This window comes from Carlito syrichta, unplaced genomic scaffold (assembly GCF_000164805.1).
Source record: "Carlito syrichta isolate Samal-C Ts95f unplaced genomic scaffold, Tarsius_syrichta-2.0.1 Scaffold308265, whole genome shotgun sequence".
Lineage (NCBI taxonomy): Eukaryota > Metazoa > Chordata > Mammalia > Primates > Tarsiidae > Carlito > Carlito syrichta.
In genome coordinates, this window is record NW_007252361.1 from 154,652 (window position 1) to 167,267 (window position 12,616).

The 12,616-nt window shown below is 39.0% G+C and overlaps 1 protein-coding gene across 1 annotated transcript; it reads right to left on the reverse strand.

Moving 5' to 3' along the window:
• Positions 1-7,851: 7,851 nt before the first annotated feature.
• Positions 7,852-9,306, reverse strand: RTL3 (retrotransposon Gag like 3). Its single transcript, XM_008065382.1, is given in 1 exon segment — positions 7,852-9,306. A coding segment is annotated over 1 exon segment (1,455 nt).
• Between the last annotated feature and the right edge of the window lie 3,310 nt (positions 9,307-12,616).

Sequence of the window (12,616 nt, forward strand, 5' to 3'; positions counted from 1 at the left end):
CTGGTGGGGAAGAAGATTATTATGTAATTATGCTAATTTTTACAGGCTAGACAACTATGATATAATAATGGGAATTTCCTAGAATATAAAATACAGTTTTTGGCCTAGAATATAAAATACAGAGAACGTGCCCGATCTTGTCTGATCTTGGAAGTTAAGCAGGGTCAGATCTGGTTGGTACTTGGGTAGGAGAATATAAAGTACAAAAGGAAATGTTATATTGAAGTTCCTGTTTTTTCCCTTTGCAAAAGTTATAGTCCTTTGGAAAGGCAAGTAGACTTTATAGCAATAATAATGCTTTAATTTATATCTGGGCTTGCTTTTTTGATATTTATTATGCTATTTGATTCTAGTTCAGTGTCTGACATTGAATAGGAATTTAGCAAATGTTTATTGAATAACATAATAGAGAATTTAACATATGCTGCTTGAATAAATTATCCTCTGCAATATTTTATGAAGGTAAGCAATATGGACATTTTTATTTTTAAATCTTATTTTAAAGATATTATTATCATAACTTTTTCTATGAAGAAGCTGAGCTTCAGAGGAGAGGTCAACTAAAAACTAAAACTAAAATCTAAGTCCACTCACTGCTCTTCTGCTCTTCACTTGACTTCACCATGTGGCCTGATTAAAATTTCTTAGCCCTTGCCTCTCTGTCCATTTTTAATATGTAAAGCAGTGTATTTATTTTTCAAAAATACTTTTCACAATATTATTAAATGAATGTAATAAATGTAAGGCTTCCTGACCTCCTCTTTTTCCTCTTATGGAAAGTCAGTGAGGAACAAACATTTTATTGTAACTATCAATGACTGTAAACATTTTGTTACTTAGATTTCTGGCAGGCCAACAGAAGAAAAGGGACTAGAAGAAGAATAGAACTGCAGAGGAAAAGGAAATTATTGGAAGGCTGCTGGGACCACCAGTTTCTGATATTTTCCATGCTAGGAATTTGTTTTTGCATTTTTAGCATAATTATTAAAAAGCTATTGGAATATATTAAAATTTTCCATTAAAGTACTGTTAATTCTTAAGTATAGTTTTGTTTGACTTAGCCCTGGTCGCTCTCTCCCCCATTCTTTCAAACACTTGCCCAATTTTGTAGCAAAGCATGGCATTAAAAAATAGAAGTTGAAATATGGAAATTCCCTTTGGTAATTATCTTTTTGGGAATGCCTTTAATTTATTAGAGTTCAATCAGCTTTCTTCTAATAATCAGAAGAGCTTCACTGGCAGTGCAGCTAGTTCACTTGTCGCCTATTATGTGGTATTTGTGGTATAACTGACAGGAAAAATGCAATGTGAAAATCTAAGAAAAACAGTGAGCTCAGCTGTAGCGTTTAAGACATTCTGTTCTGTGTGGTTGTAAAATTTCATGCTTTCTTTCTCATGTGAAATTTAGGTTGCCAGATGTGCTGTGCACACATGACTGTTCTGTGTTTCCCTGCCATACTCCATTTTCATCTGTATCAAAATAAATAATGGTCCCTTCATTTGAGCCAAGTTAGACACAGTTAGTTGACTACTGCTGGCATTCCCCCCACTTCTCCACCAACCTGGTTGGAGTATGCCCCACATTTTCCAGACTATAACTCTTTTCCAAACTTTCTCACACATCTGAGTCACTGTGAGGTAGAATAATAATCAAAGTGAGACCCTGATAGTCATGTAAAATGATGATGACAGTTGTTTCCTGCAGACATTTTGACTTACTCAGAGACCAGTACAGTTTGACCTTCTAACCTTCCATTATTTTTTAACCTAGAAATCATATAAATTAGAAATTAAAAGATAATTGTCTTATAAATTTTACTTTTTATTTCAATTAATTTGTGGGGACACAAAGATTAGTCTGCTCTGACTTATTTTCTTTAGATTGGGCTAAATAGAAAAAGAAATAAGCTCAACCCAATTACAATAATTTATCAACTAGTTCACTTGTCCCAGTAAGTAATTGGCATTTTAGATAATACAGTATTCTGCTAAATAGAGTGCTATTATATATGCCAATGTTTTGATTGTAAGAATACCAAAAAACTACCTGATACAATAATTATATCAAACTTAATCGGATCTTTGATTGTCAATACAGAATACCTGGCACATAGGAAATACTAGAGATAGAGGTCTGTGAAACTGAAATGTTTTTAAACAGGCATTTTAGTATCTTGAAGATCCTTGAGGCCATTATTATAAACATAAATTATTATAGTAATACTTTTTATTTATATAGAATTTTCAACTTTCATAATACTTTTTTAACATGAGTTTTCTCATGTGATGTTTTTTCTAACATTACAGGGTAGGTAAAGCAAGTATTTTTATCTTCATCTATTAGATGAAATAGGATGTACAGCTAATAAATAGCAAATCTAAGAGTTTAATCTTAATCTCCTGGCCTTAGGGTTCTAACTCCTATATTGCTTTTACCATTTAATATTTTATATCTAGTAGAATGCTAAATACCAAAATTTAATATATTAAGAATTTAAAAAATTATCTATCCCTACAAATCTTTAAAAAAACATACTTTTTGAAATCTACAGGTACTTTAAGAACAGAGCACATATAAATCCTTCCATAGATTGACCATGACTATTCCAGGTGTATTTTAATGTCATGAAATATAAAATATTTATTTCAAAAAAACAGAAAAGAGGGCTACAAAAATATATGGAGATAATTTTTCTTTTAAAGTTTAAACGTAGAAAATCTAGCTAAAGAGGGAACTGTTTTCTTTTCATCTGTGTCAAATATTGCAGGGTATTTATTTTTAAAAATTCTCAGTTTAGAGAGTCTTTAAAACTTGAAACTGAGGAGGCCTAAATGAAATGGTAGTTTCTTATCATTTATGAGCCTTTGTCCATTATTATATTGTAACAGTATTTCCAGCAGGTATGTTGTCCTGTATATATTTGTGTGTTCTTCATGCCTTTCTTACAGTAAGTCCTCAAAATAAATACTTGTAGAAAATTGAGCTTAATTTACTTTTAATTCTTTGCCTTTGACTATTTAAACTCATTTCTTTTTCTTTTTTTTTCTTTTTTTTGAGTCTGAGTCTCACTCTGTCGCCCAGACTGGAGTGCAGTGGCCGCTCCCGGCCACCGCAGCCTCAGCCTGCTGGGCTCCGGTGATCCTTTCCCCTCAGTCCTCCAAGTAGCTGGAACTACAGGCGCAAGCTACCACGCCCAGCTAATTTTTTGATTTATTGTAGAGATGAGATCTCACCAAGTTGTCCAGGCGGGTCTCGAACCCGCGGACTCAGGCAATTCACTCACCTCAGCTTCCCAAGGTGCGGGATTACAGGCTGAGCCACTGAGCCCAGCTTAAACTCATTTCCATAAAATCTAAAAAGATAAAAGTAACAGAGACACTTTGCCACTTTCTCTATTGTCATTTTGCACATTACTATCAAATTGTTAAAATATAAACAAATCATATTTCTCTCCTACTTAAAAACCTCCTAGTTTGTTAGCTAGGGGACAGAGAGAAAGGAAAACCTTTAAATTTTGTTATCAACTTCGGATACATATACTTTGTTGAAATAATTTTGCATTACTTTATAGCAAAAGAGAAAAATACGCCCAAATCTAAAACAGAAAAGAAAGACAAAGATCCCAGTCCAAATCTCCCACAGGATACAATATGAACTCCTTAGCAAGATAGGTCTTTAACCTGAGACTTTCAATCTCTTTGTTAAATTTCATCTACTCATCTACACCTACCATCCCCCCACCACACATACTCTTTCCCGTGATATAGAAAGATACTCCTGAAGGCACCATGCCTTCCCCCAATCCCCCAGCTTTCTTTTTTGTTTGTATTTCACTCAATCTAGAAAGTCTAACTTCCTCTTGTGTCCACTGAGATTCCTTCAAGGCCCAGCTCAAAACATTCCTCTTCAGTTCAAGCAGAATTAGTGTTCTCGCCTCTGTATTTCACAGCACTGTGCTACACAACAACTTCCCCTGTTAAATTGTGATCAGAGCAAATACCATGAGTCACAGTTTCTACCTCTCTTCTTCTCCCTTTTTTCTTCTCATCCCTCCTACCTGTGCTTGACACATAGTAGGCATTCAATAAATGATTGCTGAATTTAATGAACGATTTAACAAATTAATCTCTTTTTCTAGTGTACTAGAACTCACATCTAGTGAATTTATATTATTAAAGTGGTTCATAAAGAGTAAAGGTCATTCATCCTGAGAAGCAGTGTGGTGCATTGGGTGGAACCTCAACTTTGGAGTGAGATAGATCTGTTTGTTTTTAGAATCCATCATTTCCTAACAGCGTGACCCCTGGCAAGTCACCACACTTCAGTGGACTTCAATTCTTTGATTTGTATAATGAGGCTAATGATATCTACCTTGCAGATAGTCAAAAAGATCCAATTCACTCAGCACACTGTCTGGCATAAAGAAAGTACTCATTAAATAAATGCTATTATTTTTATCTGCAGATATATTTCAATTTGATATATTTGTCGCCATCACAGACTGCAGCATTTAGTTATCTAAGCTAGCTGTCTAATGCCTGCTAGTTTTTTTTTTCTTCTTCTTGACAACATTGTAAACATTTCATGCTATACTTTAAACACTGTCCACAGTATTTAGCTAAATGCTAGCCACAGACTTGATTTTTTGGTTTAGAATAGTGGCTTATGGTGAAAAGAGAGCACTATATTTGGAATCAAGAGATAGGAAAAACACAGCCATTTTATATAACCTTCCTTTCTCTCAGCTTTAGCTCCTTCATCTGTAAAATTAAAAGAATTGACTTGTTGAGTCTATTTTAACTCACAAAGTCTGTGATTCGGATTAGACAATTGATCTTGTTTGTGAAATAAAGGATTGCACTTATTAAATAAACCTCTATTGCCAGATAGAACGATATGGGGTCCAAGTAGGGTGATCAACCATCTCAGTTTGCTCAGCACTGTCCCTGTGTCCCATGAATCATCTCAGTCCTGGGGGGGGAGGAGGACAAACAAACAAATAAACCACAGAGCTGGTCTTCCTAGCTCCAGGATATTTTGACTAATAAAAGGTATTATTTTTTCTTTGTGGCTGTTTACTCTTTTTTCCTTTTTTTCTCTTGAATTCCATATTGAAAAATAGTGTGTAGTCTTGGGAGTAAAGATGAGTGATTGAATAGGAGGAAAAAAACCCAACCCCCCCCAAAGAGAAGCACCAATATATAAATAAGTCCCTTTCTCAGAGTAATGGTAATTAAATGTCTTAGAATCCATCATTATGGAAAACCTTTTATGTCCCAGGCACTATCTTAGGCTTTGCTGCCAAGGGTACAGATGTAGATGATTCTGCCCTTGTACCCAGGCTAAGTATGCATGTATGAGGGTGTAATGGGTGGGAATGTTGGATGTATACCTAAGGAAACCTCCCCACATACTACAAAGCCCAGTGTATAGTGCCAAAATACATTAGACTGTTCAGGGGAAGGCATGGAGGCCAGTGAGGACTAGAAGTGGTGTAATTTTAGGCTGCATGGGATTTGAATTTGTTATGGAAGTGGCTAGGCAGAGAATTCCTGGTAAGTAATGTGTAGGCCCTACAGGCTTCTAGATCCCCAACTTTCATAAAAAATACCACGGAATCTGAAAGGAATATGAGCCACTAGTTAAAAATATGAATTCTTCTAAGAAATGAAGAAAGAAGTTAAGGGAACTGGGAACTACTACTCAAATATAGAAAATGAGACTATTATCCAAATTCAGAGGTTTTCCTTCTGAGTTTTCCCCTCCATTATACTGTTTCTCCCACTTAACTCCCTGCTGCCACAATCTTGCTTGGCCCTTAACACTTCATTAAAGAGATTGACATGCTGTAGGAGAAAGGGCACAGGCTTTGGAGACCAAACACACCTCCACTACTTACTAGTTGTGTGGCTTTGGGCAAATGAACTAACCTTGCTGGGATTCTATTTGTTCATTGGCAAAATAGGAGCAAACGTACTTCACTGGCTTGTTCTGAAAAGTAATGAGATAATTAATTTGTGTAAAATTCCTGACATTGTGGTTGGAGCATATTAGGGACTCAATGAATGGCAAGTCCCTCCCCTATCTCCTTCTAGAGTTATGATAATGTATATGATCATTTGTCTAAATAAAGGGAAGAGTCCTCTTCAAGTGCTTCAAAAAGAGACTCCCAAGGGAAAGTTGAAAACACTGGGGAAAAGCATTAGGTTCTGCTTGGATCACTCCTCACATCTCACCTAGAGATTCTAGCCTCTATATCCCCTGAACCCTGTAGTGTGTGTGTGTGTGTGTGTGTGTGTGTGTGTGTGTGTTGGGGGGGCGGTGGATGCGGCTAAATTGGGATACTGTCCCCTCTCAGACCCACAAGGACATAAGGTCCTTTCTTTAACTTGGCTCTCCCTGTATGCCATGCAGGCAGCTTGGCTAAGCAGAGCAGGGCAAGCTGTATGTGTAGGAAAGGTACAGTTGGCTACTAACAATCTGCAAGTGTTGAAAACTGATTCTTGACACCATGCTCTTGTGCATTGGCAAGAGTAGGTTAATACACATGAGTTACTGGGAAAATCTTTCTGCTTCAGGGAATAAGATTTTGTCTGAGGAGTTCTCATTACCTGCTCCAATGTTTTTTGTTTTTTTTTTTGGTTAATTTGTGAAGTCCAACACATTTGCCTTCAAAGCTTCTCAATGTCTCTGTCAGTGCTCCCTTTATTTTTGTAGGCATTTCCTCCCTCCCCTTAATGCTTCCCTCAGCACCACTAGCCCTGCCCTGAATCATTTTTCTAACCTCCTCCCAATTTTCCCCAAATCTTCTTCTCAACCTTAACTCTACCTTCTTCCTCAACCAATCCCAGCTCTACTCTCTCCATTTCCCCCCCACATCACCCACTGACTTGTCACTACCTTTGGAATGTTCAAGACCTTCCTCAAACCTTGAACATTTTCCAATTCCTTCTCTCCCTCCCAATTTACTAGTCTTTTATTCCCTTCCCTCAACTAAGCCAATAATTAATTCAAACGCAAATAGAAATGGCAAATGTTTATTGATTCTTTTTAAAAATCACTTGTAAATTTGTCTTTTTTATTGAAAACATGTTGCAATTTTTGTGATAAAGAAAATTTTGAAAAGAAATCAAGCCAATCTAACAGCTACACCTTTTTCAATATCTAATTCTAATATCTATTCTCATGAATATCATTAGTATAAATTGTAATTAAGATAGCCTTGTAAGATGCAGGTTTCAGAGAGGGGGGCATGCAGGGTTGGTGAAAAAAAGCAGTTTAAAGTTTTCAGTTTCAGTCCATGATCCCAGAGGCAGAGTGGTTGCCCTGTCAAGCCTCATCGTACACAGCAGGCATCTACCCAGCAATTATTTCATCACTACGTCTTCTATTCCACCTGTGCATGAAGCGATTGTAATGACAATAACGTGATGGAAAGGACACAGTTCGCGTACTCCATTCAATGTTTGGGTCGTGTGTCTCAAACCAGTGGATTCCAAGAATCAGAGGGTACCGTGGTGCGTGAATAATGTCAAACTGGAACCCTTCAACATGGTTTCCAATTTTAACTTCGACAGGTGGTGTTTCCTTGGTTATGGGCCCATTTATCAGTGGACGGCCATCGACAGTTTCGAGCATCAGAGGGAAGATGTTATTGCGGATGGGCCACTTCTGTTGAAGAACCACAGAATGGTCGATGCTATTTCTGTAGGAGTCTGAATCCACCATCGCTTGCTCAAAGAACTGTCGTCTTCCCAGTCGGATTTCAACAGTCAGCCATAGGGTACGGGACATGGATATTGGAAGAGAGGGGGATGCATATTTGTAGATTGGCCCACCCGGGGTCCCCCTTACCGCCGGGCCTCGACGTTTCCCACCTGCTGTGTATGATGAGGTTTGACAGGGCAATCTCTGGCAAAATGACCAGGATGACCGCAGTAGAGGCACAAGTGGGCTTCACGCCGACGGGCCCATTCAGCCTCACTGAGATGTGGGCGATTGCTTGCAGCCTGTACAGGTTGATTTTCAGCTGGTGGACTTTCAGGCCCATCTCTCTCTTCAGAAGGGCTTTTTTCTGACGGATTGGGATCAGCCTTCTCTTCTAGGCCAGTGTACTGAGTGACCAGGTTGGATAGGTTGGTGGCTGGGGTTGTGCAAGATAGTTCATCCTGGATAGAACTGACAATCCCTTCTTGAAAGTGGATAAAGAGAATGCTTTCATCCCAGTTCAGCTCTTGAGCAATAAGGTGAAAGTGGGTTGCATACTGGTTGACAGAGCCCTCCCCCTGGCAGAGTTGACGAATGTAGTGGTTGGCATCTCTCATGTTTTCTGGATTGTCAGAAGTATTCTGGAGCACTTGTAAGAAACTTTCAAATTGCTCCAACAGGGGGCTTTGGATATCTAGTAAGGGCTGAAACCACCTCCCTGCCTCACCTGAGAAGCGGTTGGCGACAAAGCTCACCAGGGCTGCTTCAGTGGGATACAGGTGCCCTCTGACTCTCATGTAACTATTCAGTTGAACCAGGAATTCAGGAAGCTTCTGGGCATCCCCATTGAAGGCTAAGGGGTATTCTAGGGGGAAAGTTGCAGCTTCTAGCCCACTGGGGACCTGTGGAAACTCTAAAGCTACTAAACTCTCCACAGCTATTAGGCCCTCCAGGGACTCCTGGAGTGTTGAAAGTTCTAGGATCTCTTGAGCATCTGAAGGGTCCAGGGGCTCCTGGGGCACCCAAGGCTCCAGAAGCTCCTGGGAAGCTGGAAGCTCAAGAAATTTAATCTGTGCTGAGCTCTCCTGGCATTTTAGTGTCTCCTGGGGTTCCTCAACATTTGGGGGGTCCTGGGGTTCTAAGTTTTGGGGCTCCTGAACTGCTGTGGCAACCTGTGTGTCTGAGGGCTCCTGTGCCTCCCAGGCTGCTGGGAGCTCATGAACCATTAGAGTTGCCTGGGGCTCCTTGGTGTCTGAGAGCTCCAGGGGCTTCTGGGCCTTCTGGGGCTTCTTGGATGCTAGTGGCCCCCAGGCTCATAGCTTCTGTGAATCTGGAGGCTTCTGGGACCCCTTGATCTCTGGAGGCTCTTGTGGCTCCCAGGCTGCTGGGGAATTCAGGAGCTTTGGGGACTCCTGAGGCTCCTGAACCTCAGTGGACTCTTGGAGGGTTTTATCCTCTTTGACTGCTTGGGGCTTCTGCAACTCTGAAATCTGGGCCTGGAGGGCAGCATTTTCTTCCATCAGCCGCTGCACTTGGGCCTGCAGAATTTCATTCTCCAATTTCAGAGCAATATAGGAGACTGATAAGTCCTCTACCATCTTTTGAGAAAATGGGCTTGGTTTGGAAATTTGCTATCAGGAGAGATTGGGTGGGTACTTGTGAGGTCTTTCCTGAAAGCTGCTTACAGGCTCCATGAGTTTTCCAAGGGGGTGGGGATTTGGTCCCTGCAAAGACTGATTACCAAGTCACTGAGAGCCTCCAGAGCTCACCAAGGGGAGGAGTTAGATACACCGTGAAGAGAGTGGGAGCTGAGGATCAGAAACTGTGGAAAGCAAGCATTCAACATAAATCAGAGCAAAATCTGCCCAAAAGTGCTGGGTTTCTTTTACCACAGGCTCGGGTTCATGAGCTAGTGCATATATGTTGGCACTGGCACCATGACTTTTTAAAAAGAGCACCTAGCTCAGACAGTGCATGTCATTCTTCATTCTTTTTTTTTTTGTAACTTAGCATTATACCAGAAGATAGTTCTTCATATTCTTTTCTGTTTTCATAGTCTTTAATTTCTAATGTTTTTCTAACATCCCAATGTAACACTTGGAGTCTAACAGCTGCTTTCAGTGACTAAATCAAATGTTTGAACAATGTGGGGATTTTAGGCTCTGTGGTGGGTCAACCCAACATATATTTTTGGGTGATTAGGGTAGGAGGTTGGGGTGAGCGCTTTCTGACACCTCAGAAATCATGCCATATAAGTAACCACACAAGACCAATCTCAGGAGAAAACAAGCAAAAGTTGGCCATACACACATACACACACACACACACACACACACACACACACACACACACGTATATGTATACATTCAACAGACAATGTGTATTATTTATAAAATGCTTCAAAATAGTTAAGAAAATAATCTTCATAAATGTACATTACCATTCAGAGACCTTGTCCAGAAGCTCAGCTGTCTGCGTACCCATCACTGTGGAGGGAAGTGTGTGAATGGCTGTGGAGGCTTGCCTTTCCACACACTGAACTCAAACACACCCACTCCCAGAACACGTTCCAATTCTCCTCTGTAACGTAGCTATTTCGAGTGTCGAAGAGTTTTTTTGTTTTTGTTTTTGTTTTTTTTTAACAGTACCTCATGGTTCAGAGCTGCAAGGAAAGTAGGATTGCTGCACTGATGTGAGGCAGCCTCATGTACTCAGTCCTTGGTTACTTTAATAAATATTTGGCCAGGAAGTTGGGAGTAATACCACTAACCTTGTGAAAAGTTGCAAACATTTCTGAATGACCTCTGTGGTTTGGGATTTGATTTTTTTAAATATCTGCTCACAGAACCTACCCTTACTCTGTCTACACTGAGTCATTTCTTTAATTCTCATTCAGAGAGCATCCTACAGTCCCTCAGCCCCTTCCTCCGCCCACCTACTCAGTCTTTAAGGCTCCTCCTTGCAATTTTTTCTCAGAAACTTTACCATTGACAGGTATAAAAGGGTACAAGTGTGGGAGAGGCCAACGTTGTTGATAGGCACTTATAGTAGTCTTGCAGGTTCCTTGACTATGAATATCCTAGTCCAGGGTTAAATAATGCTTCCCTGAACTACTCAGGTGCTCCAGGAAGCACCCAGGAAGCTCACTGAGGGCTAGTCTCTTGGAAAGTGACCCTACTCAGAATCTCACTTTCTCTTCTCATGCCAGATCTCATTTCTTCCCTGGGAATGGGCCATATGGCCATTTTAGAAAAGACTTGGGGGCAGTTATTTTCATCCCAGTAAGGACTGGGGTTGGGGATAGCATTTGGACTCACCAATTCACACATCAAGTTAGCCGTGGTCCTAAATCTCATTTACAAATGTTCAATTCCACATTAGTCAATATAATGGGATAAACCCTGGTAATGGAATAGGTCCGTACCACAGCAAATTGACAGACTGAACTAACTGAACCTGAATGCAGATGCTTTGAAAAGTAAAATAAAATCCTTTGCAAATAAAGTTTATTCCCTACCTAACTTTCAATGTTTTATTTTTTAAGAAACACACCACACATAAAAATACCACTATCGTCAGGGAATGATGTGTTCTATTTATGTGAATTTTTCAGTTAACTTAAGCCTTCCTTTCCTTTAAGAAGCCAAACACACAGTTAACGTTCATTTTATCCAGCAAGGAAAGAACTTCCAGCACCTGAATTTGTACTAGGCTTAGTTAAGAAACAACTATTAATTGAAACTTTTCCTAATACTTACGTTAGAATGAGTTTGAAGATTCAGTACTGTACATCAAGTTGAAATTTAATAAATGGCATTTCAATTTCAGAAAAAAATTAGAGAAGTATTTATAGCATATGTTATATTTTGTCATTCCTAAGTAGAGGATTTTTAACATAATTTAATCTATTTTCTAATTATTTGGAGTCATACTTACATAAACCAACTAGTTTACCCTGTTGTAACACCATGTTGCCACTGGAAGTTACTGAGAGATATAGTCTATCTTGAAATTAAAATCTTCCAAATTGTCATGCTTTCCAACCTTGTGTATTTTCTTTTCCTTTGTATTTCTTTACTCTTTCCAAATCAAGTTGTCACATAGCCCTTCACACTATTACCTATATGCCTGTCTTTGGCAAATTACTTAGTCCTTCTGAAATTTAGAGTCTAAACATTAGTTTATGAAACTATAAAATGGAGGGGTAAATGGTATTTAACTCTATAGGTTTGTCACAAAGATTTAGTGAGATAGTGTGTGTAAAAGGTTTAGCACAGTGTCTGGTAGCTATTAACACTCAATAAAGGTTAATAATAATAATAATAACAATAAGCTGTAGCAGCAGTAATTTTATGTTGATTTATTATTTTTAAACATCTGTGAATATGGAAACTGAACAGGTAAACTTGCTAGAGTTGTGTAGGGACTGAGCAAGGGCTCACATACAAAGAGATCTACAGTGTATGGATTTTATAGAATTGATTTTAACCACTCAGGAATTTTTATCTGTTCTTCCTGGTTGGTTTATGAATAGTTTAGTTTATCAAATAATTTTCCAGAAACAGAACTGGAATCACCTGAGCAAGAAGATGAGATAATTAGCAGGGGAATTGTGGAGCAGCCAAGATAGATATCTTAAAAGTTCATGGACTAAAGTGCTGAACAGTGCTTTGCTTTCAGGTTTATTTATTCAGTGTGTAAACACAGAGACTTTTCTTTCCCCAGCCACTTCCACTAAAGAGCAAAGTCAAAATTCAATGTCCTTAAGTACGAATTTCAAACTGTCTAAACATAGAGAATTATTCTTTTTTGAGTGGAAAAAAGAGCTACACTGACTTTTGTCAAAATGCCTAAAGTGGTTTTAATATCTTAAAATAGTCAAATAAGAATAGGAAGGTAATCACATCC